The following is a 27,491-nucleotide window of genomic DNA, read 5'->3' on the forward strand; positions in this document are numbered from 1 at the left end:
AACACATACAGATATTACAGTAGAAAACATTTTTAGATGGAAATGAAACATTCCCCAAAATAATTCAAAAGTAAATAGAACTTAGAGTCAGATGCTGAAGAATTGTAAATACATAGCAGAGCACTACTTTTTGTACACAGCCAAATGTAATATTGGTATACATTCAAAGTAGTTGTAAAGCTATCTTTTTTTTTCCCCCATCAAGAATAGTCAAGACTATATTTATGATCAACTATATCCTTCAGCATGAAGGGATACAAAGAACAAACCTAACGCAAAACAGCAGCAACTTGGCTTAATAAGATTACAGTACATTAAAAGGTGCTCATAAGCATTTTCTATAAATGAAATGTAAAGCCTGATGACTACATACGATCCGGAAGACCAACCTAAGCTCATAATGAAGGTATTGTGACAAAGCTTAGTACCTAAAACACCAACAGAATGGTGTATTTTTGACGTAGCTGAAAATTTTACACCAATTATAAACTAGCCATGTTCAGTTGAGTAGTTTTAGGGTAGTAGTGTTCTAGTTTCTATGATCTACATAAGAGTTATAAAGGCAGACAATACTGAGTTTATCGAGTAAACAATAGTTTTGCTGCCTGCAAATTTCACTTCTCAAAATGACAGCATTTTTACATAGCGCAAATGCTATGTAAAAATCATAGCACATGGCTGGAAAATATAAGCTACATGTCAAGTACCCTTAAAGAAACCAGTAATACATGCATATTTAACTCAGTACAAAACAGTTCATTTTTCTAGAACGCAATGAAAAAGGGATATTATGATCTTCTATGGGAAAAGCAAACTGGCAGACTAAATAAATATCAAGAATTGCATCCATTAAGTAATGGCAGTAAAAAGAGGGGGGGGAAACCAAAACCCAACAGACCTGCACTCCCATCTCACGTGCCCTCTACCAGCACATAGCAGCAAGTACTACAGCAAATCAGTAAGTATCAGGAAAAATTGGGTTTGATTCCTCACCTTTGCAATTTTGAGCATGTTTAACCCCATGCCCACCACATACATACACAGCTATTCTCATATCAGCTGCATCCCTCCAGAAAACAATCCTACAGAAGATAATCTAGACTAGTAATGACACCAATTTTCCAAAACAGATTTGTCAGCAACAAGAAACAGCATACAGACTTTTCTACTGACATCCTACTTACTTATTACTCATAGCTACATTCAGTAAATAAATTTACATTAAAATATTTGTACAACTGTACTTCAGCATGCAATAAATACTGTGTTCCTTAATATCTCAGCATGAATCATCCCCAGGCTTTGGGGAAAAAAAAAAAGAAAAAAATATTTTAAAAGTATAAAACATAGAAGCCAACATCATTAGACTTCACACCTGGTTGTCTGTCCAACCAAAACATCAATAAAGTCAACACCAGTTGAGGTCTTTATTTCTCTAAATGACATCTCAAACCACAGATACACAGACAAATTCCATTTTATTTATAAGAGTAAGCAGGAGGTTATTGTGCATGCGCAATGCATATAGTGGGCTGAGGAGGAAGAACTAAAATAAGGATACTCTTACACAAGCTAGTCACCCATTCTTGCCACCACTACTGAAAAAAAAAAAATCCCTTATATAAACTGAACTTCTATAAATCTGAAACCAGGACATACCTAAAAGGTTTTTTTGTTTGTTCAATTAAAAGGAAAACTCAATTCTGCAAAAAAAGAATATATTAGTTCTTTTAATTTGAAGTCAAAAGAGATGCAGACCTTTCAGTAGGTTACAAGCCTACAGCCAGGTGTCCATTTCTTATAATTCTCATAATAAAAGCAGAGTTTTAAGTACAGTTCCTTTCTGAGACGATATTTTTTTTTCTTAAACACTAGCAACTGGACACAGGCCACAATATAAATCCAAAGGGCAAACTTCTTAATCAACCTGGCACTCCTAAAAGGCATAGATCTAACTGCTTAAGAATAATGTCAGAAGTTAAAGTGATCAGCAAGAAAAAAAGCAAGCTTCTAAAATGATTAAGAAGGATAAGGTATTCTAAGAAACTGTGATGAACTGGAATAAATTTATGTAGAAACAGGAATACTAACACTAGATTACCTGGCAGAATGCTTCAGCTGAAGATACAAGAAGATAAAAGCCCCAAAAATTATATAAGTGGAAAGTGACAAAGTTGGCAAAAATTAACAAATTTCACTGAATTAGAAAATGCTCACTGAAATTCCACGTGTTTAGAGAAAACAATCAAAACACAAATACTAAAAATGTTTTGGATAAAGGAAAGGAGAAATTCCTTTTCCTGAGAAGTTAGTTTATACCAGAATTAGAGATTCAACAACCCACGTCGCAGCCTCATCCCATTTGCACTCCAAGACAGAGCAGGATCAAGGAGGGAAGGCAGCGGGCCAGTACTTCAGTGCTGACAGCAGCAGGACACCAGACACCTCTGCTGCTTTTTCACTTCCAGTTTGTTCATTACTACTGCTGTTACAGAATGCAGCACGGTATTTTACAAGCATAAGCATGCTTTACTTTTTAAGCTTTTTTTTTTTTTTTTAAAGGAAAACAAAAACCACAACTGATACAGATACCAAATTTGCATTTCACCATACAGGTGCTCAGGATTTTCAAAGAAAAGGTATCAGACTTCTGAGAAATGAAGTCATTCCCTAGCTTGTTAAATTTTATCTGAATAAGTTCTACAAACTTCCTAGGAAGAAATAATAATGTCATTCTCAATAGGGTAATTCTGGATGCATGCCAATTAGTTCTATGTATCATGCGTGTATTTCAAAGATCACTTCCAAGAGGGCTGGAAACAAATAATTAGCTGGGTTTTTTTTAATCTGTCTGCATTTAAAGTCAATCAGTCATGAGGCTTCAGAGGAAAAAGCAGGCTAAAATCTTATTTAAAAGCCTATTCCTAGCCCCGTGAGAATGCAAAGTCTCAAAACATTAGATCTGCCACTGGTTCAGGGGTGACTGCAGACTCTTCTGTGCCTCCCAATTACATTTTTAGTTGTACATTTCTGGAAATATACATGTGAGAAGAAACTTTAAGACAAGTGATTTATAAGGAAAAAGATTTGAAACTGCTCAAAGGTGAGCAATTCTGGAAGCCATTCTGGAAGAATACACATACAGTAAAAGTGATGCAAAATATATTTCAGAACACAGCCACTATTCTTAATACATCCACACCACTCTATCTATCATGCATTCTTTTCTTGTACCCACACCAAAAATATAATTTCTGCAAGATACCACTGTATCAAAAAAAAAAAAAAAAAAAAAAATCACAGCACCAGGAACAGCAATGAAAGAGAAAGTTACCGAATTGTCCCTGGGCATTTTGTCTATCGAGACATGTTAGAAAGATTAACTGAAAGTGAAACACACAACACAGAATACAGCGTTCAGGACTTGGCACTCATTTGGTTCATATTGTACAAATGCCTGGAGGAATCACGTGCTCCTAGATGCAGTTAGCTATATTAATGACATGGATGAAAGCAAGTCTAGGACAATGCAAATGACCAAATAAAATTTAAAAAATCATTAAACATCAGCTGAACATCCAGACAAAATCAAATCTACCCCACGCAAAAAGTTAACTTGACTGGTTTTTTTGCTACCCAATGGCAATTATATTAAGAAAGTTTTAATTATGACATTAATACTTACTACTAGAAGCAGCACCACTAACAAACTTACAAAAAACAATCATTCTCTAACAGGCCATCTTTATTTTTCCTTGGAATTGAGAACAAAATTCGTATTAAAAAGAACTAATTCAGAAACTGAGTAGTACTCCACATCAAGGCCAGAACAGAGACATCCCCAGCTACCAAAACTGGGAACAGAAACCTGGTAGCGGACACCAGTAAACATGTGGGAATGGAGGTGGCCACCTGCATGCAGAACGCCAAGGGCAGAGTAGTACAGCTCTTTATTTCCCAGCTTCAAAGCTGAACACTACTCTTTACAAATACTGATGATCTTAAGCTTTGTTGTGAGCTTTTGGATAACACAATCCTGCCAAAATAAATATGAAAGTTGCTTTCATATTCTGTGGCATTACCACTTAACTCGAACAAACATTCTTCAACAAGTTGGAGAAGACATCTATCTACAATAACAAAGCAGTGAAGGATCAAACGTATATCTTGCACATTACCAACAAATAAAGTGGTAAGAAGCCCTAAAGTTTCTCGCATATCAGGCATGTGGAAAAGCAAATAACCTTCCCAAACTAACAGTTTCAGTGGGATCAATCTTCTGAGCTCCCCTGGAAGATACTTCTACCTCCCAATTTCTCCAGCTTTCTGTGTCTCCCCAAATACAAACTTCAGTGCAAACATCCTACTTCTCATGAAAGCTGCTCTGAGGTTTAAAAATAAGTACCTCAAATCACTTCAGCTACAAAAAGATGAGAAAGTAGACATGATTTAAAAAAAAAAAAAAAAAAAAAAGAAAAAAGAGAGCCTCACAAGTATCACATTCAGAAGTTGCTGAAATGTAACCTATAAATTGGGGTGAACAGTTAATTCACCTTCCTAAAGGAATGTTTAATTCCTTAAATTGGTTCACACACTCTTGCTCTTCAGTGTTTTCTAAAACATTGATCCTGCTAGCTCTACCAGAAATTCTACTGAAAGTAAAAGAAGAGAGAACAAGGTTACAATTTGTGGAACACTTGTTTTTATCATAACCTGGTTGATTTTTATGGAGGTTTATAGAATGTAAAGCAGCTTTTTTCCAAAAAAAAAGCTAGAACCAAATATAAAACAACAGTCATAATATGCTAGTTTGGCAAAATACACTACTTTAATTTTGCATTACAAAGGACTGTTTGAGGGCCAAGGCATTGTTTTTCTCTTTACATACGTGATATTTACATATAATGTAGGTTTTACTAGTCAAACCTAATTGAGACCAAAGCACACTGTTAGGGTGTAGTAAAATATTTGTTTTCAAAACATTTGCAGTGCTTGAAGTCTTGCCCTTTGACATGTATTTACTCATCAGTACTTCTTAAACTTCCCCTCACATACCAGAATTATGATATAAGAATTGTGTATTTCACAAAAGGCTCTATTTAATGGTATACAACTATTTTTATGGCAGAAGAAACAAACCAGTTAAAAAGCACTTCAGGGAAAGGAAAAATTAATGTTTTGAAACCAAGTTCTTCATGATCATTAGGTTAGATCACATTTGTTTCATAACTTTAAAACACACACTGCTGTAGCACAATTAGCTTTTTAAAGCTAATTTTGTTAAAGCATAGGTTCTGTCTATGACATCCCAAAGGGTATTTATTAAGTATTCAGAATACAGGGACAGTAGCAAATGCAGTCACATTTAACGCAGACTCATTTCTTGTTTCAGTCAGAGTAGGTTTTGTCAAAAAAAACACTTGATTACTGAACCTTTTTAGACGACTTGTTACCATATCCATGATTATTAGATCATGGCCAAAGGCTAGACACTGGTACATATATCCAGCTGTCAAAGTGAATTTAATCCATTAAATACAAAGGATAGCTATGGACAGGGCTTTTTTCTGTTTATGTATTAGGAAACCTTTTTAGATTAGTGATCTGGTTTCTTGAAGAAATTTAGGCAAATATATTTATCTGCACTTCTTTATTTGGATTAGATTCAAATAAAATTTACAGAAATGAGAAGCGTATGGAATCTGTGAAGGTGTGCTGAAACAGTTTCTAGAACATTGCTGAGTCCTAGGCAGAAATTTGCATTTCCACATTTTTAAATAACAGAACTTATATTTTAAAAGCTGTATAGTAGATACAGCAAGAACTGAACTGAAAAAGAAAAACTGCAAAACTTCATCAATGTAAGTAAAATATTGAATTAAACAAGCAGAGACATAGAAATTATATACAAAAGGAAGGAGGGAATATTAACACTGAAAATTCGTGCAAGCTAATTTAACTCTGCTTAGGTCATATAAAGTTATTCCTATTAACTCCTTTCAAGTTCGCCATTTCCCTGAACTGAGGAAGTTAAAAAACACTTACTGTCTCTTCTACAGCGTGAACACTAGCCCTCATTTTACAGATGAGGAAACGGGGGGGGGGGGGGGGGGGGGGGGGGGGGGAGTAGTTCCTCAGAGGGACATAGGAACTATGCAGCAAGATACGAACAAAAATTTTGCCTCTTAGCTATGTCCTTTAAAACACAAGATTATTATCTCTTCATTGGGCAATAATAGAATACTGGCACAAGTTTTTGATGGAGATATTAATGTCTGCTTTAGCTTATTTAAATTACAAAAATGACAGCACTAAATATCAAGTAAGTAATAGTATGTCCTAGGAATTTGCTATTCCTAATGAATTTCTAGATATCAATTACCATGAAAAAAATAATTAATATTAAAAAAATTCACATTTTGAGAATTTTCTATTTTGTTCATAATTCAGTATTCCATAGCCCTGTAATTTAAAGAACCTGATAAAACAGTAGCATAGATGGAAACAAAACCAGAGGATACTGAAAAGTATTGAACATCTCAAGATGGAAGCTTGCTACATGAATTACATGAGCTGTTCATTTCATTTTAGAATCAGCCCTCCAAGTATAAAGTTCTTCCAGAATTAGAATTTCAAAAGATAAATACCTAACTTCTCATGCTAAACTCATTTTAAATGTTATCTTTGCTAAGCCTGACAAAATCGGGCCAGTATTAATACATACTTACATATTTAGAGGACTATGAGCTTATCTCAGTGTACCTCAGTGAATCTGTTGCCACAATCCCAAACACAGTGCCTACTCAATCAGTATTAATTGACTCAAAAGCTGAAAGGACACATAAATAGAACTTTTGTTAGAGCCATCAAAGACCTTCCCCCCCCCCCCCAAAGTGACTTGACAACAACTGGCAAAACAGTTAGAGGAAACTTGGGTTATTAACGTTGCGTTCATTCCCACAGATAGGTAGAGAGCTTCGGTACACATGTCCCCTGATGCAGCATTAAATTTGCTTAAAAAAGGAAAAGAACAACAAGCAGACACCTTGCAGAGACTAATTCCCTTGATTCACACTCTCTGTGGAATCAATGCTGACCTCTCCTTGGTACAGGATCTGGTCACCACTCCAAGGTCACTTACACCGCGACTTGTCTACCCAGGTTAGACCAACACACGTAGGAAGTGCAAGTAACGCGTCCTGTCGGAACTGCTTAGAGCAGCAGCTCAGTACCGCTTCCCAAGGCCAAGGCAACCTGAAGCTATGCTGCTTCCCTACGCTGAGAAAGCGGCAAGAGGGGGCAGGGAGTACAAAACAAGCCCAAGCAAATGATCACTAATATGGCACACGCACACATCTGCTACAGCAGGCAGAAAGTTCTTTTCAAGTACATATTAATTATTTCATTCTTCCTTAACTTCACTGGGAAGGAGAAAAATGAAAGGTGTGTTTATTTAATTCTCATCTATATCTACTATTTCAGAGAAAGTGATAAAGCTAAAGACTATGTTACAAAAAAAGCTGCAAAGGATGGAGGCAAGCTATATGGGTAACTTCAAAATTCTTCTCTTCTAGAGGCTCTTTCAGTAATAAAGGAACTCTTAAACATGGAAATCCCAGTCCACATGAAAGAATATGCTGTACAGTGTTAATTGCATTAATCGTCTCCTGAAGACTTAGAAAAGTTTTCAATTTTTCTTTACATTCCTCAGTTTAAAATTTGTTTGATCTTTTCAAATAAGGAAAAAGTTAGTCAACTCCGTGCTCACAGCACATGTAGAAATGGACGTTACTGCTGTCCAGAACATCTGTGCTATACAAGTTCCCTCTGAATTCCTACACTTTGTCTTGGGGAAGAAAACATCACTTATCAAAAAAAAATTACATACTTGATGGGACACAAGAAATTCACAGCCTTTTCTTAATTTGATAACAAAACCACACTCTGAGGAGGAAATATTTATGCACAAAGACTTATCTGTGTTTGCTGAAAAAGGGATACTAGGTAAGGTATATTTTCCAAATAAATACAGAACTACACATGTCCACAAGCTATTCTCCCACATTAGTGTCACAATTAGGGTTCCGTAATATAAATAATATGGGAGCAAGGCAACCATTTCACTTAGAAAAAAGGAAAACATCAGGTTGAAAAGCATTATAAATACAGCAGGATATTGTCACGACTGTTTTGCTGTAACCAAAATCATGGAGGCAACTCTCTAAAAATGGATTTTCAAAGTGCTAAAAGGGAGAAGTCCTGTAGGAAACTATGAAAGTCATACAGCGATACTTTTGCAATAAACAGGTTAGCTGTTACGACAGCTCAATCTATATATGCATTCAAGCTAATTATGTTAAATACAAGAATTGTTCACAGCATAAGATTTTTAAAAGGTGTAGCTTTATGAACAGGGGATTCAACCAACAATTAACCGAAAAAAAGAAAACAACGTATTTTAAAGAAATCTGTACTTCCCGCTCTTTTCACTACAGCTATGTGCTAATACTGACAAGGTACTTTCAGATCAATGCACCAAGCACTTTAGGAGATGCAACAGCTCTGCCAAGAATCCTGCCTTCAAAAGGACTTTCATTGCTATGGCAACAGCATGTTCTCCAGTATCCAATTCAGAGACAACCTATGACACACACTAGAGATGGCCAAACTCTGACTGAGTCCCCACTGCAGCACAAGTCATATTGTTACATACATACCAGTTTTTACTTGCAGAAATATAAGGTACAAAAAAAAGGTTTTTTGATGATAGTTCACAGGGTACTTAGGCTACCTACAATTAAACAGCTGCATCTAAGAGAAAAAAATGCCATTCACTTTATAAAACAAATGTAGTCTATTGAAATGCTAAAAGGAATATAATCATTAGCACAGACTATAAATTACATTACACAGCATCTCCCATATGCAGGTATTACCCCTATTCTGATCCCGATTTCCCCTAACAGCATGGGGGAGACGGAAAGGGAAGTGTTAGTACATGGTAAATACACAGAGGATTGAAGCTGTTATTCAGTACTCAACAAGTATCTTGAAAATAAAGCGGGTTCAATGAGTATAATGGACATGCATAAATATAAATTCTGGGTTTACTCTAAAAAAAAAAAAAAAAAGCAATCTCTTATAATGCTTCACCTTCTACCCAGAAGTGTACTCACACATGCACAGCCTTGACACATCTTGAAATTTATTCCCCTAACATGTAGGGTTTTAAGCATCCATGACATAAATATCACTCTCAAACTCGTAAGAGTTTAAATACTACTACATAGGGACTAGCCAGTAATTCAAGCCATTAAAAGGATAAGAAGGAAATTTAAGTTACATATCCATTTCTGCACTTTTATTACAAGACAGTTTTCAAAAAGTAAACAAAAACCAGCCCATTGTTGCTCACTGAAGTTCATTCACCCCAGATGGTCAGCTATATCTTTCCTGTAACACTACGAGAAATGTAACAACGTGGTTGAATTCTTTACGTTCCTGGCAACCCTTAAATAGTTTAGCAACCTTTAAGATTAATTCTGGTTGTACAGTACAACACTCATATACTGAAGGTTAACATGCAAGTAGAAACTTTTTGTAAAGAATCATAACCTTCTTCACACTCCTGGTGGAAGAAAAAAGATTAATTTAATTTTTATGGAAGTTTACTACTTCCCACTTTACAGGGCTTGAATTACAAAGAGGGAAAAATAAAAGGCCTTTTCACTGATTTGGGAAGGCCTGAAAGACTGTTGGGAGAGTATGTTCTGGAGAGGATATGGTCTCCCATCCTTTAAAGAGTCTCTCTTCTTCCTTTTGAGGTATCAAGCATTATCTAGCTTGGTTTGCAAGTGGTAATATTACAGATTATTTTAAAAAATATTACAAATAAACTAATGAAATGAAAAACTGGAAGGGAAAAAAGATGGGGGTTAAATTTGTTTGGGGTTTTATAGAGGTTCGGGGGTTTGGGATTTTTTTTGTTTGAGATTTTTTTAGGGTTTGATTGGTTGCCTTGGTTGGTTTTTTTTTAGTTAAGAAGCTTTTTAAATCCAGCATCTGATGAGTACTTGCAAGAAAAATATCTAATTCAGATGTTCCTGTCATAAGTAATATCGCCAAAGTTCATGCTTCGTTTTTTTTGTGTGTGCTTATTACTGTCCTCTGGCAAGGGAATACGATATCAGAGATATTTTCAAGGTTACCAAAATAAAAGCATTACACACAGCAGAGAACACATGTCAGACATTACATGCATTTATACACATAAAGTGGCAGAGATGTGCATTTCTCTTCTCAAATCACACTAAGGGAAAAATTTTTGCTTTACCAGACCATTCAATCACTTTGCATCTAAGCTCCACAAGCACTAATCTCGCAAAGACGCACTACGAAATACAGCCATTTGAACTCTGCAGCAGCAAGCACCATGCATCATTTTTAGAAATATACAAAAGCTTGTCATTACTCCAAAACTCGGTCATCTTCATTAAATCACCATCTCTTCATAAAAGCCTTGGCTTCATTTAGCATTCAGGAAGATGAAAGAGCAGCTACCCTCCTTATGGATTACTTCTCTATTACAAGAGAATGTTTTGCACGTCAAAAGCAAACATTAAAGGATTAAATGATATTGTCATTGCCGCTCCTGTTTATTTGCAGCGGGCAGTGAATAGAATTGCAAAGAAACAATCAGTGATTATTTTTAAGCTGTGTTCTTTTGCAAGGATTATGACTCATGAAGTTGCTGCATAAAGAAACTGGAACGGGATAGGTGTCGCATTGAAAATCATCGAAACATCACAATATAAAAAATGTTTGTCCTACAAGCAAAGCTGTCTGGTTTAATCATTTCACAGAGTAGCCACAATGGCACTTGGGATAACACCAAGACAATAGTATCTTGCATTCAAATAAACAAAAAAAAAAAAAAATATATAAACAATGAATTCCATTCTCCTACAGAAGACTAAAAATATACTTTAGAAAATCCTAATGTACCTCCCTCCACAGCATCCCACTAACACCAATGCAACACGAGAAAATTCAAGAGATACTTGGTTACAATACATCCCTGCAGCATGCAAAATGTGAGATTCAATGACTTTATCATGGATTTATCTACATCTTTTAAGCTTTAAATATGTTTTCGAACAGAACTAGAGAAACCAAGTTTGCAAAGCAATGTTATTTTAAATAAAACTCTCTACATTTGACTCACACGTTACATGCTAATAGGTATGAATCACGCTCAGTTTTATGTTTCGCTAATTCTTCTGTCTGGTTCCCTTCTTATTGCCTCATTCAAGTAAAAAAAATAGTTAATTTGATAGATGTTAGAAATGCAGATAGTACATACAAAAGACACCAATGTGTATTCAGTTTTTCTTTTAGGTAAGACTTGGAATCATTCAATACACTAAAGATTTTGTCTGTAAAACTTGAACATGGAAGAAGATGGGAGGACTATAAATTCCCTCTCCAAAGACAGTGACATACATACTAAAATACGGACACCAGGTAATGCTACAGACCAAGTTCTTGTTTATATTGAATAAAGGGTAAACATCGGCTTAAACTCAATTTCATTTAACACGTGCACATTCATGGTCTGATATTCATTGGTATTTTACCCGCAAAATGTACACAACTAGAAATGACCACATTTGGACTTTGTTTTACTAGGTATGTTTTTCTAACAATTAGTTCTGCCTATTCATCTTGGTATTTAAGAAGGGAAAAAATGCACCATCTAAAATGTAATTTTCACAAATCAAGGCTCGGAATACACTTCTATATAAAACTCCAACCCAGATGAACTTAAGTTTCTCTGTGTTACCACTACTTCATCTTCAGCAGCAGCAAAGAGCTCTTTCAGAGACAAGGCACAAACAAAATGTTTCCTGCGGGTTTGTCCATGCAAAGGAAAGGAGAACAGCAAGAGCAAGTGGTTCAACTTACTACTAAAACTCCATGTAACTAACAGCCTGATAAAGAAACAGAGATACTACCGTTTCTGCAGCTACAACTGGTACAGAAAAACCAAGTCTGCAACACCAAAAAAAAGCAGACTTGAAAACCTTAACATGCTTACAAAAAACAAAAGAGGCGATCTCTGTAGGACTTCAGGAGCAAGAAATCAGGTCGACCTCAGTAAACAAGATTTACCTCAGAAAAAAAAATTAACTCAAAAATGTAAGCTATATGTAAAAATATCTACCTATTTTCCACTTACCAATAAAAAGAAACCGTGTGTGATACCAGAAATGTACACTTTTAACCTTCTACATGCAATTCTGTAGCATGGGCAGTTTTTGAAGTTTTCCATAGAGCTAATATGGAAGCGTATAATTTCCCTGTCCAAGACAAATCCTACTTAGTTTTTTTATACTAAAGTTTTACTAGCATTCCTAGAGGGCATTACCCTACTAACAGGACTGGAAAGTAAACCCTTTTTATCAAGTCTCTTCCTCTTCCACCCTCCCATCCCAAGTACTTCTTTAAAACACCAGCAACGATTATTTTGATGTGATCAAGCAAGATTTTTCTGCATTACATCTGTAAGAACATGAAGTTTATTTGATTTTAAGCAATTCAGCTCCTTCCTAAAAGAGAAAAAAAGAAAAAAAAAAAACACAACACATACACACAACACATATCCCTAGCATACAAGAAGAATCTAACAAAGTCCTAAAGATTGACTGGGTACATTTTACCCTGATTATCCTCTGAAGACAGTGAGATATTATTAAATATAACAAAAGCTGCTCTTTCTGATCATTCTTGGTATTCAGTTAACATCTTCACAAAAAAGTATGTCCTTTATGTTTTTGAATGTTGTGTTTACAAATACAGCTTTGTTTTACAATTGGAAAAAACAAGGCATTCATTCAAAACTGAAAAAAATTATCATTATCTCATCTTAGACTCATTATAGAAAAAAAAAAAACTTGCCCCTAAAAACACTAGTAAATAATGGATTGTAGTATTTTAAAAGTCCACAAGTACTTAAAAATTAACGGGTTGTGGCATACAATAGAACTGGCGACTTCTAGACTTTCATATTAATAAAAACCCAACAAATTGAAGGATTGACCATCACTACTTATGACAGAAAAAAAATAGAGATTAAAAACACATTTTCTGCCCTTAGAATGATAATTACACACTGAAATAATACTTTCCCCTCCTCTTACAATGTTTAATAACCCAAAAAAGCAATTAAGGTGTATACCAATTTAAAACTAGTTATGAGTGCTCAATAACAACCTCCATCAAATAATTCACATGCCGAAGAAAATAGTGCCTTTTCTTATTTCTTTATTTACTATTTAAATGTAGTGATTTCCTCACAGGAGAACACACAAATCTAATCAAGTTTTACTATAAACTTCTGAAGAAGTGCCAAGACACTAAAATAGACAATGCTTCTAAAAAAAGCTTTTTAGAGAACATACTTTATTCAGTGGAGTCATTTACTGAAACTGAATTTTCAAATATGATAAATTATTTTCAACCATGAAAAATTACACTATACCTTTAGCAACTGAAAGAAAATAGTTTATCAAATTTATAAAACAGTATACAGCAGATTAAAAAAAAAATCATACAACAGCATCTATAGGCTCAACTATGGATAAAGTAGAATTATCCGAGAGAAACAGCTGTCATACCAACTTGATAGCAAAATGACTAAGGGGTTAAGTCCTCTTTGTGTGACAGCTGGAAAGAAGTGGGGGGGAAGGGGAACTTTGGCACATATGTATGAATGACAAGCTTTTAACATTAAATTCCCCTGCCAAAGACCAAAAAAAGACCACCAAAAAAAACAAACCCAAAACACCTCAAACCTTAGCAAAAGCTACAGACATAATAAGAGTTCTACAGTAATTAAGGGACTGAGTGCAAGTTCAGCTGCCACTAAAGGACATACAAATCCATAAGAATCTGATTTATACTTCTCTTTAAAGAAAAAGAATTCCTCAGGTAACATGCAATTTCTCCTCAGTCTCTTTTCAGGATTCTTCCTCCACTTCACCCAAACCTTTAGTCCTCCTATTTACATTTGTATCAACACTGCTCTCTGGGTAAAGCCAAAAATACAGCAACAGGCAATTCCAAATCATATTCCTTCCCATGTGCCATTACATCCTGCTCTCCAAAGCATCTGGATACTCCTCAGCACTTCCAGTAGATCAGAAAAATTCAGCAGAGCTACTGGCTGGGGTGGAGGGTGATGGTGGGAGGTGCCCCACGCCGAGCAGTTCCACATCAGGAAAGAAAAAGGCACTACTGCCACCCCAGACCTTCCAAAGCCACCCAGAAATAACATTGCCAAGATCTCCCCTGCCTCGTGAGACAGCAACGTTTATATAGGGATAGGAGGTTAGATGCTGTGCTTGTCACCACAGTGATCATATCGCTGCTCTCACCCAGGGAAAACTAATTGCTGGAAATATGACATTAACTTTTTGAAAGAATGCTTTCCGCATGCCAATCCAGCAAAAGTTACAGTTTCCCTTATTAACAGTGTCAAGCATATCTCTAAACAAAAAGACAGGCCAAATGCTACTAAAAATTCTAAAATTAGCTATTTGGAAGACAGCAAGGTATTTCTGACCAATTGACACGCAGTTCATACCATCCCCTTAAGTGATACCAGCCATTTCAAAACCATAGCAAACGGCAACATATGATGGACAAACACTTACTTATCTGCTCCCCAAACTAGATGCAGAACACCTAGCTGCTCCAGTAACTTTTCCTCCTTTTTTTTTTTTTTAAAATCACAAAAAAAAAAATCAATATCCGCATGACCACAAACACTTTGCAAGAGACCGTCTACTTTAAAGTTGGGTTATGAGTTCCCTCCATTTATCCAACATTTTTTCGTCCCTCCTCTTTCTTAAGCAGGAATATGGAAGCAGTTATTTAGCCCCTCTATAAGATGGGCTTTTCAAGGCTGTTCATAGAGTGCCTGATAATCTACCTTTCCAAAGGCAAGGGAAAGGGAGGAGGAAAAAAGACAGCAATAGTGAGACAGGCTGCTAATGGGCAAGCTGTAGTCACGTATTTACAAGCACTGTATCACACCCATCCAGATTTCTCAGTGCAATGGGTGAGGGACCCAGACTGAAATCTTCAGCTCACTTGGGTTTGGCCCATTTGAAGGGTAATCCATGGGTCTCCCCTACAAACAACTAGCAGGGAAAGAAGCTATGGACACCTTTATGCTTTCAAATACGAGGCTTCTACAACTCTTCCCAAGTACTTCAGAAAAGGACTGAATTTAGCACCCGAGACCCAAGATGAAATACCAGGTTACCAGGTCTGCAGGTTCACTTTTAATGGAGCTAGAGGACAAACTAGGTATTAAAAATAAAAATAATAAAAAAGCCACATAGCTGCATGACCTAACGTTTATTTTAACAGGCCACCCTAGATTTCTGGCATTTAACACACAATAAGATTATCTTGTCTTGAACAGCAAATAAAAACACACAGGATCATTACATATTTTGGATGACAAAACCAGAAATACGGATCAAAATCCTGAAATATAGGCCTTCCTTTTTTTTTTTTTTTAAATTTAAGAGAGTCAGTCTTGACCTAATGCATTGTAGGACCAGGCTATGTGACTACATGAGATCACTCATCAACTCCTTAATTCGGGGATTAGGAGCAGGCATGAGGAATTTCCTGCACCTCGAACACACGTAGAATGGTATCAGAACTGATTCTTCTTAGGAATCACAGTTCTGATAAAAAGAAGGGAAAAAAAAAAAAAGTATTTTGAAAGGTTGGGAGCGCTAATTTGCATACACAAAAAGTCTCCCCTTTCTGCAATTTTCTCCAAGGCTGTGATTTGGCTGTCAGAATTAAGAGTGCTGTTTCTCTTCAACACTTGCTGTAGATTAACACACACAGCATTTAAAACATTGCCCATCCAGGTAACTCCAACAAGGTTTTTTGTTGGGGTTTTTTGTTTGTTTGTGTTACAATGAACTGCTGATGCAAAACTAAAAAGAAAATAAGAGTTCGTGGGAGTGACAAACAGTAATCCAAATCAGGTTTTGCTGATATGTAAACACTGTTCGGTAACTTAACAGACCTGCTAAAGAATTGCCATTGTGTCCAGCCTCAAGACACATGGCCCTAATTTAGGGACACTCAGGTTAATGGCAGGCTATCGACTTAAATGGTCTTTGCATCAAGCCACTAATTAGTGGCCTATCCCAATCCATTCCTTACAAACCCAGTATATCAGCAGAGAGAAGTGGAAAGGGCATAAAAGGGGACCGAACAGATACAAAGGGGTATCTAGACAGATACATTCAGAAGTATTTTTGCCCATAGGTCTAGTATGAGGAATGTCTGGGTACACACAAGAGTTTTACCAAAAGCTCTCCACACACAAATGTGTGTACTCATTTTTCATGAGCTTCAGAAGACTCTTACAGGCAAGAGAAGCGTTATATTTTGATGACTTAGCTCTTGAACTGTACCTCTTTAAATTCTTACCACTTTGTTTTCTGGTAGACATCCACATTATCTCACTTCAGCTTTCTGACCGATACCTCACTTACATACGTGCGCAGCCACATGTGAAAACAATGCTATTGGTATAATGAGAAGGCTACAAAAATTGAAGATAGTAAACCACATAGGAAAATATTGTCTCAAACATGTTCTTCTTAAACATCTAAGAAGTTCTTTGGAAAAGTAAAATAAAAAAAAGGGGGGGGGGGGGGTATTTTAGGGTACCGCACCTGAGATGAAAAAAGTTTCAATCAGAGGAAAAACTAAAATTGAGATCAAACCTACTGGAAGCTCTAGGAAAACTGCACTATTATTGCCTATGGCAGGCACCTGAATATTGTGACTGGATTTTAATGGAGTTACTGTGATAAATAAAGGGCATTCGGCAAAATTGGTAACCATCCAGGTTTGTATTGGCATATATTTTGTGGTTTTGACAAAAAGAAAACATAGCAAAATTTCACTGTAAATCATAAACATTGCTGTTAACCATAGTGGCAACACAGAAAATTTTAATTTTAAATAAAATCTGAAGAAAAGCCTGATTAAAAAGCCTTACAGATCATGTCTCTGACCTTTGCCTTCTCCCTCATCGATTTTTAAGACAGAAACGACTTTATCTCCACAAGTTGGTTTTGGAGGAGAAAAGAATGTGAAGTTCTGTTTTAAATGAGGTAATTACAACAGGTATGACAAGGAATATTTTGCAGCTTAACTCACTCACTTACGTATCAGGTTACTTTTCCAATATGTTTATTTTCACCAGTAGTCTGACCAAGTTATTTGACTTTATCAGCAGCTTACACGACTTACTGTCATAAGATACTAGGATACATCAGATTAGTTCACTTATTTCATCTCCAGCTTTCATTCGTAACTGATTGACTTGCAGAAAGCAAGCCTGTCCCAACACCAGACTTTAGCTATCTTTTAACCAAGACACAGTGTTCATATGTTAATCCAGGACGGTATTTTCTTAAAAGCTATAGATATCAGTCATATTAGCCATTTTATTATTATCAACCCAATTGCACATATATTTTCAGAAGATAATCAACAGAAATGTTGCAGAATTATACCAGATCAAGCTCGTTACACCAGAATTAATAACATACACCCTAGTATTCCCAACACTTCACAAAGCCACACCCGAAAAACAGAACATAACCATCCTTGAACAGCAACTAATTTGTCCTTTTAAACTGGGGGTCTGGGGGGGTAGCAAGGAAAATGCATCATGAGAATTCCATCATTCTAAATCAGACTTCCAAGAAATGCACAGTCTTAAAAGCCACGAAGACAAGCAATTGATTTTCACCTACTTGATGGGGGCCACTAGGCTGCATCTTGAATTACTGGGGGGCGGGGGGGGGGGGGGGGGGGGGGCAGGGAAGGTATTTTCAGATTTGTTTAAGTTTAAATGAGAAAATCTGGTCTCTATAAGTCTCTATAATAACAAACAATAAATATATTCTTATTCCAACTAAGAAAAGGAAAAGATTTTCCTTTAGTGTGCTTATAAAGACATCAGAAAAATAAAACAACTGTGTTTAATGGGAAAGATACCAAAGCAAGCTTCACTTCTGTAATTACCATCAAAATCACAGCAAGTCTCTGTAACAGGTCATATCACTCCGTATTTAAAGAAAAATTAAAAAAAACACACTTTTTAGCAATCTGCGATACTGTGCTTTTCCATATTAGACAGCTCAAAGGAATAAATACCTCCTCCTTTCATGTTTCTCTTTAAAGAGTGGCCTCTAGCAATAAAAAAAAAAAAAGAAAAAAGAAAAAGTTTTCAAGAAATTGAAAGTGAAGTTTCTAGAAATTAAATGCCTCTACTTCATCAACGATTTAACATGGTCTTTCTACAACACTTAACACTGACTCAGAACACAACTAATATAGAAGTTTGTCACCTCTCACTCCTGCAGAGTAATCTCCCTAGGTCAAGCCTTAGGTCATAACATTACGAGAATTAGGGCATATAATCCCACTAACCAGTAAATCTCTACAACCAGAAATGTTTTGAATTAAAACCCACAACTATATATCACTATCTTTTCCAAAGGGAATTCAGTTGAGGTTGTAGCTTGTTTGACAGCTGCAGTGTATTGCTTATGATTGGTACCTATGTGATGAGTCAGTAACACTGTTTCTCCCAAACAGCTAAGTGTCCTGGCATTCTCCCTTTTTCTGAGCCATCCAAGGAAAGAAGGGGAAACATTACTTACAAATAGGGCAAGCCGCTTTACCTAAGAGTGATCTAAGAGCTAAACTAAAAATGAAAGCTTTACTATTCAACCAAAAATCACCCCACTTGTTCAGGAAAAGCAAGGGGAAAGGGGGACAAGATGCCCAGGTTGTGCTCCCCACAGTAAGTTTTAGCTGCCTGAATGTCTTTTAAAACAAACTTTTGAGGAACTGCCTTGAATAATTGTATATAAAGAAAAAAACATTAACTCCATTGTATACAGTTTTGCTGTCTTAATATTGCCAATAATTTAAACTTTACATACTTTCAAAGAACAAGACAAAACCACATATATTTTAGGAGAGAAAAAGTAAAATGCTCCTTCAAGTATGTTACAATTACATTTGCTACATGTTTTCATTAAATTAAATGTGGGAGATCATCTCGGAAGAGTTTGGAAAATTATACAATTCATAACTTTTAAGATGCTTTTAAAAAGAAAAATTCTAAAGTGTAACTAAAATGCAAGGTGTTATTTGGACTCTCAAAGAGCTCTGACAATGTTAAAGGCAAACAGGCCATGTTACTGCACAACTTCAAGAAACTACTTCACTCCTCTACTGGCATTCTAAAAATTTATTTTCATTAACCTTAACTAAAACACAAGCATCACTTTGTTGTATTTATAAAAACAAAAATATCACTTCATTGTATTCAGAGAAAATAAGCATACATAAACAAGAACAAAACACATCATAAAAAAGTTAGTTTCTCTTTTGTAAGTAGTAATAAATATACCCTTTACAAGAAGATAAAAAGTACCTTAAAAAATTGCACTTATTTCCTATTACAGGCTTAGCAATTGCACTTATTTCCTCTTAGAGGCTTAGCTTAAAAAGTGTCTGAAAACAGCCATTAGGTGGACCTCAATGAAAATATATAGAAGCCACAAAATACATGCAACATGTAAATAGTTACCTGTTTTCCAAATGCACCGATAAAAGTACAACATGAAAAAATTCTATTCGTCAAGACTTTGAGAACTACACAGTACTAGAAAAATTTATTAGCTTCACATTTTCCTTAAGAACTGCATTTTAAAATATACCCTTGAGTCAGGAGTATTTCATTATCTGGCATTTTACTTAAGTGTTTTCCCCTTTCATACAGAGGCTAGGAAATACTTCAAGTTTAACAGGTAGGTTTGTTTTTATCAAACAAACAAAAACAAAGCAGCCATTCATTTTTAACATCACAGATAAACAGACAACTTGTACGTCAGTCTGACCAGAGATACTTCACCGGTCTGGGGCAAGTAGTCTAAGGCATATAGAAGAAAACTGTGGTGAAAGATAACAAACTGCGTTATAAAGTCAGATCAAAACAGTACATCTCTAATTAATCTTAATGTCTTAAGAGAATACGTAGAGATGAAAGATTACCATACTTCCAGCACATGAAGACTAAGCTAAAACATCAAGACCTAGTTACATGAACTTTATGTATCTCAGATGCATCCTACCTGATCCACTGAACTGGCTGCTTCCTAGCGTCGTTGGTCTGGTTTTCCCACTATTAACAGGTGGGGAAAACATCTATAAAACAAGAAAAAAAGATGCATTTAAATTGGCTTTGAAACTCTGTGCTAAATTATTAATGAAAACTTTAAAAAAAAAGTTAATAGGAAACAATCATTTGATCCATTTTTCTGCTAGAAAATAAACTGAATCTGAGATGCAGGTTTATACCCATAAAACCAATAAGATAAAGTACTCCTTGCAATTTAATAATAATAATAATAATCACTAAAATCTCTTTTCTATGTGAACACAAACAACTTTAAAAAATTAAAGACCTACTACTATGAGGGCAACTTAAAGTAGTTATATATTTTAAATTTTGCTACTTAAAATATATTTCTTGCTGATCTGTGAGTTTAAAGTCACTAGATAAAGACAGCTTTTGAGAGGCAGTAGTTTTCTATTATGTTTATAAATCAAACACCTTTTTGAAATCTGTTAAGAGGATCACATAGAAAATACCTCTAATTTTCTATGCCAAAATTACTGTACAAGCTACCAACGAATAACCTTGGTTGTTTACGGGCATCATATTTTCATAGAAACGTAGAATGGTTTAGGTTGGAAGGGACCTTAAAGATCATCTAGTTCCACCCCCTCTGCCATGGGCAGGGACACCTCCCACAATTTTCTTTTGGCTTGTTTAAAAAAAAATAAGAGAAGGAAAACAAAAAAGCCAAAGTACCGGTGCCACACGCCAGCTTATCAAACGTTAATTATTAGATTATGCCACCGCTGGGTCAGCCTGATTTTAACCAGTTAAACCAATTGACCCAGCTGGCATTACAGTATTAAATCTGCAGGTCTAGACATTACATCAAAGTTCAGGTGTCCGGCCCGGCGGCGCAGACCCCGCCGAGCCGCCCCTGCCCCGCCCGGGCCGGCCCCGCCGCCCGGCAGCCCCGGGGAGCGCCGGGGCAGGACCCTACCGCGCTGAAGTCCAGCAAGTCGCTCAGCTCCTTGTCCGTCCCTATCGCGGCCATCCTCTGCTGCTGCGAATTCATCTTCCTGCGCTCCTCCGATCGCCTCCTGCGGCAAGGGAGAGAGACAGGCAGCACTTCACCACGGGACGCCGGCCCTCCGCCACCGCGACCCGAGGGCGGGGGATCCCGGGAGGGGGATCCCGGGGGGGGGGGAGGCGCTGCTTTACCGGGCGGGCTGGTGGAACCGGCAGCTTCCCCCAGCTAACCAACTCTCCCCAAGTTTCCTCAGGCTCCCTCGCCCCGCTTCTCGCCCACCTCCGCCGACGCACGGTCACGCCGCCGACAGGAATTATGCTTCTGTCCCCCGCGCCCCCCCCAGCCGCGGCCCCGCGCCGTCCGGAGCATTACCGGGAGATTAAGCGACTCGCTGTCTCCGCAACAATGGGGCCGACCGGCAGGGCCGGACGTGCCTCAGCGGGGCCATCCCGGCCCCACCATGATCGCCTTCCCCGGCGCTGGCGGCGGCTCTCCCCGCTCGGGACCGCGGCGGAGCGGGGGAGCCGCCCCCGCGCACCGCACGCGCACACGCGGTGCGCGCCGCCGCCGGGGTCGATGGGGGGGGGGAGGTGTGGGGTGGAATGCGCGCGCGCGCGCTGGGCGGGAGGGGCCCGCGCCTTCCCTTGTGCCCGGCGGGGGAGCGGCGGGGCCGGTGCCGCAGCCCCGCTCCCCGCCAAGTTTGGGAACCGCCCGGCGCGGCGGGGCCCGGCTGCGGCCCACCACGATCCTTTATGAGCGCTGGCAGCCGCGCGGCCGGTAACGCGCGCCCCGAACGCCGCCCGCGGGGGGACTCTCTCCTGCCCGGGGCCGGGCGCTGCAGCCCGCCCCGCCGCCGCCGAAGACCCCCCTCACCCCGGTCCTCGCTGCCGCCCTCGGGCTCCCCGGCGGCGGTGCCTCCTCCTCCCCGCCGCCGCTCCCCCCTCCCCGGTCAGCCCCGCTCCCGCCCGGCCGCGGCCCCCTGCCTCTCGCCGCCGCCTCTGCCCCTGCGAGCGCCCGGCCGCCGCTGCCCTCCCCCCGCCGCTCTCTCCCAACTTCTCCCGGCCCCTCGCCGCCCGCGCTTACCTGCTGCCTCCCCCCCCACCCCCCCGTACGCTTCGGTGACCGGGGCCGGGCCGGCGGCGGGCGGGCGGGCCGCGGGCTGGGTGGGAGGCGACGAGCCGAACGCTCCCCCCCCGCTGGAAGGAACTTGTGGGTTTCCCTCAGGCAGACATTTTTTTGCTTACGGAGCCTCAGCACCACGTTCACGGCTCCGGATCCGTATCCCTCCGCGCCGAGCGCCGCCGCGGCCTTAACCCTTGACGCGCCGTGCCGCTACCGGCCGGGGGCGGGGGGGGGGGGGGAGGCGCCGCCGCGCTGGCGGGGGCCCCACGGAGCCGCCCCGGCCTGGGCCGGGTGTCGCGTCGCGGGGAGAAGCGGGGACGCTTCGGCCCGCTTAGGGACACCGCAACGAGCACCCGCCGACGCAGGCACCGCAGGGAAACGGAGCCCTCTCCCCGCCGCTCCCCGGCTCGTCCCGACCGCCAGCAAAATCCTGGGCAACGCAGAGGCCCCAAAACACATAATCACACTCGCCCGGAATCCGGATGCCCTAAAATACGCCTAAATACTTTTAACAGGTCAATATACAGACTTACTTGGCAAAGGGAAATTGCATAGGAATTACAACACGCTTTAAACATTCATTAGCAGTTTCCTCTTAAATACATACGATTAAAACCATAGCATGTGAAAGCATAAAGGTATGTCTGTTAAGGCAACAACACCTATTCAAGTGAACTCTGCGGCTCCCCGGAACGGGGGACGCTAACGGCGAAGCAGCCCCGCGCCCTCCCTGCAGGGACGGGAGCAACGTGCGCCGGGCTCCCGCCGCCGCCAGGAACCGACCGCCCCGCGCCCCCCCCCCCCCCCCCCCCCCCCCCTCCCGGAGCGGCACTGCCACCCGGTCCCGCCGGCAAGTTCGCATCACGTTTGGAAGCCGCTCGGATACAGCAGCGTAATGCCGGTGCCCGGCCCCAGTGCTCGGTGGCACACAGCTCTGCCGAGCCTGCAGAGCCCCCAGGTGGCACCTACTCGCCACCACCTGGCTCTCGGCCTGCTCCTCGCTGACCCCGGCCACCGAGGGCGGGCGGCTCGCCCTTCTCTCTGGAAGTGAGAACTGAACGGTAATGATCTCTGCAGCTACCGGTGTGATATTCTTTTGGAGCAAGGGGACTTACAAAACACAAGGACCACGAAAAGGGATACTTAAAACCCTGGAGAACCTAAAAGGCCGGCGGGAGACAGTATGCGCGGGGGGGAAAGGCAGGCTGCACGGAGGAGCCTTCATCCCTCAGGGCCTGCTGCTTGGCAGTGTCCCAGGTTTGGGAAGCAGCAGGCGGTACAGAGGGCTCTCCAGCCCCATGCCGGTCCCTTCCAACCCAACTCTTCCCACCCCCAGATCCCGACCGTGACATCTTCCGGAGGAAGGGGAGGGTGAGAACAAACTTACCACCCCTGGGCAGAGACAAACTGGAGATTCTGCAGCCTTAAAACATTCTCCTCCGTTTTGCTCCCATATATGCCATGTACTGGATGATCATCTGGCCTTGCGATCCTATGAATATTCATATATTCGCTGCTTAGAAATGCGGGAAGCAATTTGTATTAAAATATCAATACAATGACTTCCATTCTCTGTGCCCCTGAGGGACATAAATATGTACTTTTTCACTTTGATGTATAAATAATACTTCACTTTAGAGGAAAGCACACAGTGACAGAGATCATTATACATTTCAGGAGGAATGGCCTTTACCTTATTTTAGTTACAAGAAATACTCTCCATCAACATACTGTGAAAAATTGTTTCTCTTGAAGCGTTACTTTTTAACCAGTATTGGTACTCAGTACCAGTTCGCACAGCCGCAACACTGATATTGATTAGAAAACTGACTAAATCTAAGGAAGGTGGAAGTAATAATGCTACCAATTATTTGTAATGATGTGTAATTGTATTGAAATTAAAACTTAATTTCAAATACAATACTTCTTATTTGCCTTCCAACCTAAGATTTTAAGGTTCACATTCATAAGCCTTTATTTGCAGCTAGAAATTTTGAGTGGAAGATGATAGATCCACATAATCCATGTCACAGGGTTTAAAGATACACAAAATACCGTAAGATATCCCACTGGGACCACAGCGACACGTCACTTGCTCATGCAGAAGCTGGTAGTAAGCACGCTCGTTGCCAGAAGTCACATCACAGCAGCCATTCCTCTGCATTGCATCTCTGTGGGCTGACTGTCCTCTTTGAAAAACTTCATTTCCAGGGACCCGTAGAAAAATGACCAGAACATAAACAAATTTTCCAGAAATTATGCCAATCAACATAGCAAGTACCCAAGGCCCCGGTGAAGGTATGCTTTGGTCCAAAATATACCATGAGTCTGACCTAAAGGAGGTTGCTCTGGGGAGCCAAAATTGTAATGAGTTGGACAATTCTGAAATTTCAAAAGAAACTCATGCAGGTAGCTCGACTTAAAACATTGTGAAAGAGATCAGTAACTATCACATCCTGTATTACAATAAAATTCTAAAAAGATTTAACCTCATGTTTCCCAGGTACATCACCTGCCACATTGGTCAGATTTGAAATCTTTAACCTACTCAGTTTTTAACTCATCTTCATTTAACACTGATCAGAATGAACATGTACACTTGAAACATCCAGACACGATGTTCTATTTCCATGAAACATTGTCTTTCACCTTTTCTCAGAATCGCCAACCACTTTCTGAAGCTGCTTACTTAGTATCCTTTTGTCTCTGCCACTCCCTATAAATTCTTCCTGTTCACTGCAAAGACAGGAGTTAAAAAAAATATATGCATTGCATATCCTTATCTTGGCATAGTCATACACAGAAAATGAAACAGAAAACAATGTGGTTAACAGTAAAAAAAAAAACAACAACCAAACAACAACAAAAACAAACAAACAAACAAACAACAACAACAACAAAAACAAAGCACAAAAAAAAACCCAAACAAACTCTCTGGTTTCAGCTATTTAGAGATCTTTATGAGAAAAGATGACCAAGTGAGACTTTATAAACATTTTTAAAAATTTGAAGAAATAGAAATCTGAAACCTGGTTCAGACAATTACAACAGTTTTCCATTTGCAACAAAGAAAATACTTCCAGGTTCGTTCCTGCTTCAATCCCTAGTGATGGTTCTTTCCTTACAAATGTGCAAATGCAGCAAACATACTACACAAATCATACAAAAATGAAAAACTTGCAGCTTTGATGTGACACAACGGTACCTTCCTTGTACTTTACATAGAAAGCTGCAATGCTACCACCTTCTGCGACTGTTACACCCTTTTTTCTACCACTTCTTCAAAAATAAAAGGTCTTCACTACCTAGGGAGCAACGGATCAGATGGATAGCACAGAAATCGAGGAGCGTTCATAAACACCAATCATTTTGCTGGTGATTTTGTGAGCAAGGACTCCAGCTGAAGGGCTGAAGTCCTGAAGACGCTTTCCCAATCACATTATTATCGGTGAACTTTCTATCAAGATAAATGAATTCATTTGTCTTGTGGATAAATACCCATTCCTTAGAGGAGTCTTAGGTCTGTCGTGGAGTAGTGCAAGTAATAGGCTGGTAAACCCTTGCACACAAAGTCATCAGTGAACTCCAGACTCTAACAGAGCACATAGCACAACTGTAAATCTTTATGGTAACAGCCCTGACAGCTGATCTACCAACATCAATATGGTCAGCTACCAACCACTGCAATCAGGGAATTGCTAGTTGCCAGATGGTGATGGCAACATTCTTCCGCATGCTTCAACATGACCATGAAAATGAAGAATTACATATGGAACATAAAAAAAATTAAGAGGAATATAAAAACCAAATCATTTGAGCACAAACCCCTAAAAATACTCACACTTGTACGCTGTTTCCACAGCCTTCATGAATTGCTTTCCACCCGCTCCTTAAAGGAAAAATATTTGATACAGCAGACAGCTGTTGTGCATTCAGGGATCTGAGAAAATGTATTCCATATTACTATTTAATGTATCATGCCTGTGTGAATAAAATCATTAAGCTTGCATGTCTTCTTTTGGTTTATTTATTCTTAAATTTACACACACTGAATTAATTCAGCACCACCACCCAAACCGTACAAGCTCCTAGGGTGTTCCCCAACAGAGCATTTGACCCAGGATGGAGTTTTCACTGGAATGGCTCCTTTAAATCAACACGCATGTGCTCAGCTTGCACCCACAGCCAGCAATTTATCCATGATAAATGTTATTGCTCAGCAATTCCATAGCCTTGGAGAGAAGTCAGCAAACCTCCTTTCCTGCTCCAGCATTTTTTTTCCCCAGCAAAATCCTACCCTCACCTAAACCACTGAATCCTTTCTACTGCTTCCAGACGACTTCCCAGTGCAGACAGTAACGCTCATGTGGAGTCAGTGATAAAGAGAAAACAACCGTGTTTCCTGAAACTAACACAGACAAGACAATTCCATTTTCTTACTGATTTATTCCTGGAGTCACCTGGAATCTGACTCAAGCCAATAAAAATTAATTAAAATATTTTTGTTGTCATGTGTCATGCCTGAAACATTTGGATGAAGCTCTTGGGGAAGGCACTGTGTACTTCCTACAGCTCTGCCTTTCAGAGCAGGCTTTGGAAGAGTATCCTACAGCGATGTTCCTATGGCCAAGCCTCACGATTGCGCAGTGCTTGCTGTTATCAGTATGGCCCATCTTACAGATAACAATTTGCTGCCTCACTCGCCGCCTGCTATATTTACCTCGTGGTAATTAAAATTATATAACATATACATTACGTAACATACCCTACAACAGGGAAGATTTAGAACATTTGCAGGAGGCCGCCACGGTGAAACCTTTCACCAAAGAGTATCACTCACAAGGGGACCGGAGCAAGCACGCAGTCTGACTCCCGGGAAGTCAAATCCTGTTTCTGCGGGAGCGCTCACAGCTACACCGCATTTCTTACTGTTGCTGACAACGTGGTCGCCGAGAAGCGCTTCTGGCTAAGCGGGAAATAGCTAAAAGCTTTAGCTCGCCGCAAGGGACGATCCTCACAGGAGAAATTCTTACAAAAGCAGAAAGTTGACTGGGAGGGGAAAGGAGGAAAAAAAAAAAAAAGGCTATTACACGG

At 39.6% G+C, this 27,491-nt stretch overlaps 1 protein-coding gene and 1 long non-coding RNA gene across 2 annotated transcripts in view; both read right to left on the reverse strand.

The window, feature by feature from the left end:
* The window catches only part of TCF12 (transcription factor 12), a 168,508-nt gene extending 146,785 nt beyond the window's left edge, over positions 1-21,723 (reverse strand). Inside the window, exons 1-3 of the mRNA XM_082488652.1 lie at positions 21,648-21,723; positions 21,246-21,345; positions 20,259-20,331 (exon numbers count right to left, since the gene is read on the reverse strand). Coding sequence (XP_082344778.1) covers positions 20,259-20,331; positions 21,246-21,320 — 148 coding nt within the window. The 5' untranslated portion in view covers positions 21,321-21,345; positions 21,648-21,723. The remainder of the gene's footprint in view (positions 1-20,258; positions 20,332-21,245; positions 21,346-21,647) is intronic.
* Positions 21,724-23,844: 2,121 nt separating this feature from the next.
* Positions 23,845-25,071, reverse strand: LOC309676211. Its single transcript, XR_014269572.1, has 3 exons — positions 25,047-25,071; positions 24,453-24,596; positions 23,845-23,889 (listed from the first exon to the last, which is right to left on the reverse strand). It is a non-coding gene; the product is annotated as an uncharacterized lncRNA (long non-coding RNA).
* Positions 25,072-27,491: the final 2,420 nt, after the last annotated feature.

Source organism: Vanellus vanellus, assembly GCF_965231255.1.
Source record: "Vanellus vanellus genome assembly, chromosome: 11".
Taxonomy (NCBI): Eukaryota; Metazoa; Chordata; class Aves; order Charadriiformes; family Charadriidae; genus Vanellus; species Vanellus vanellus.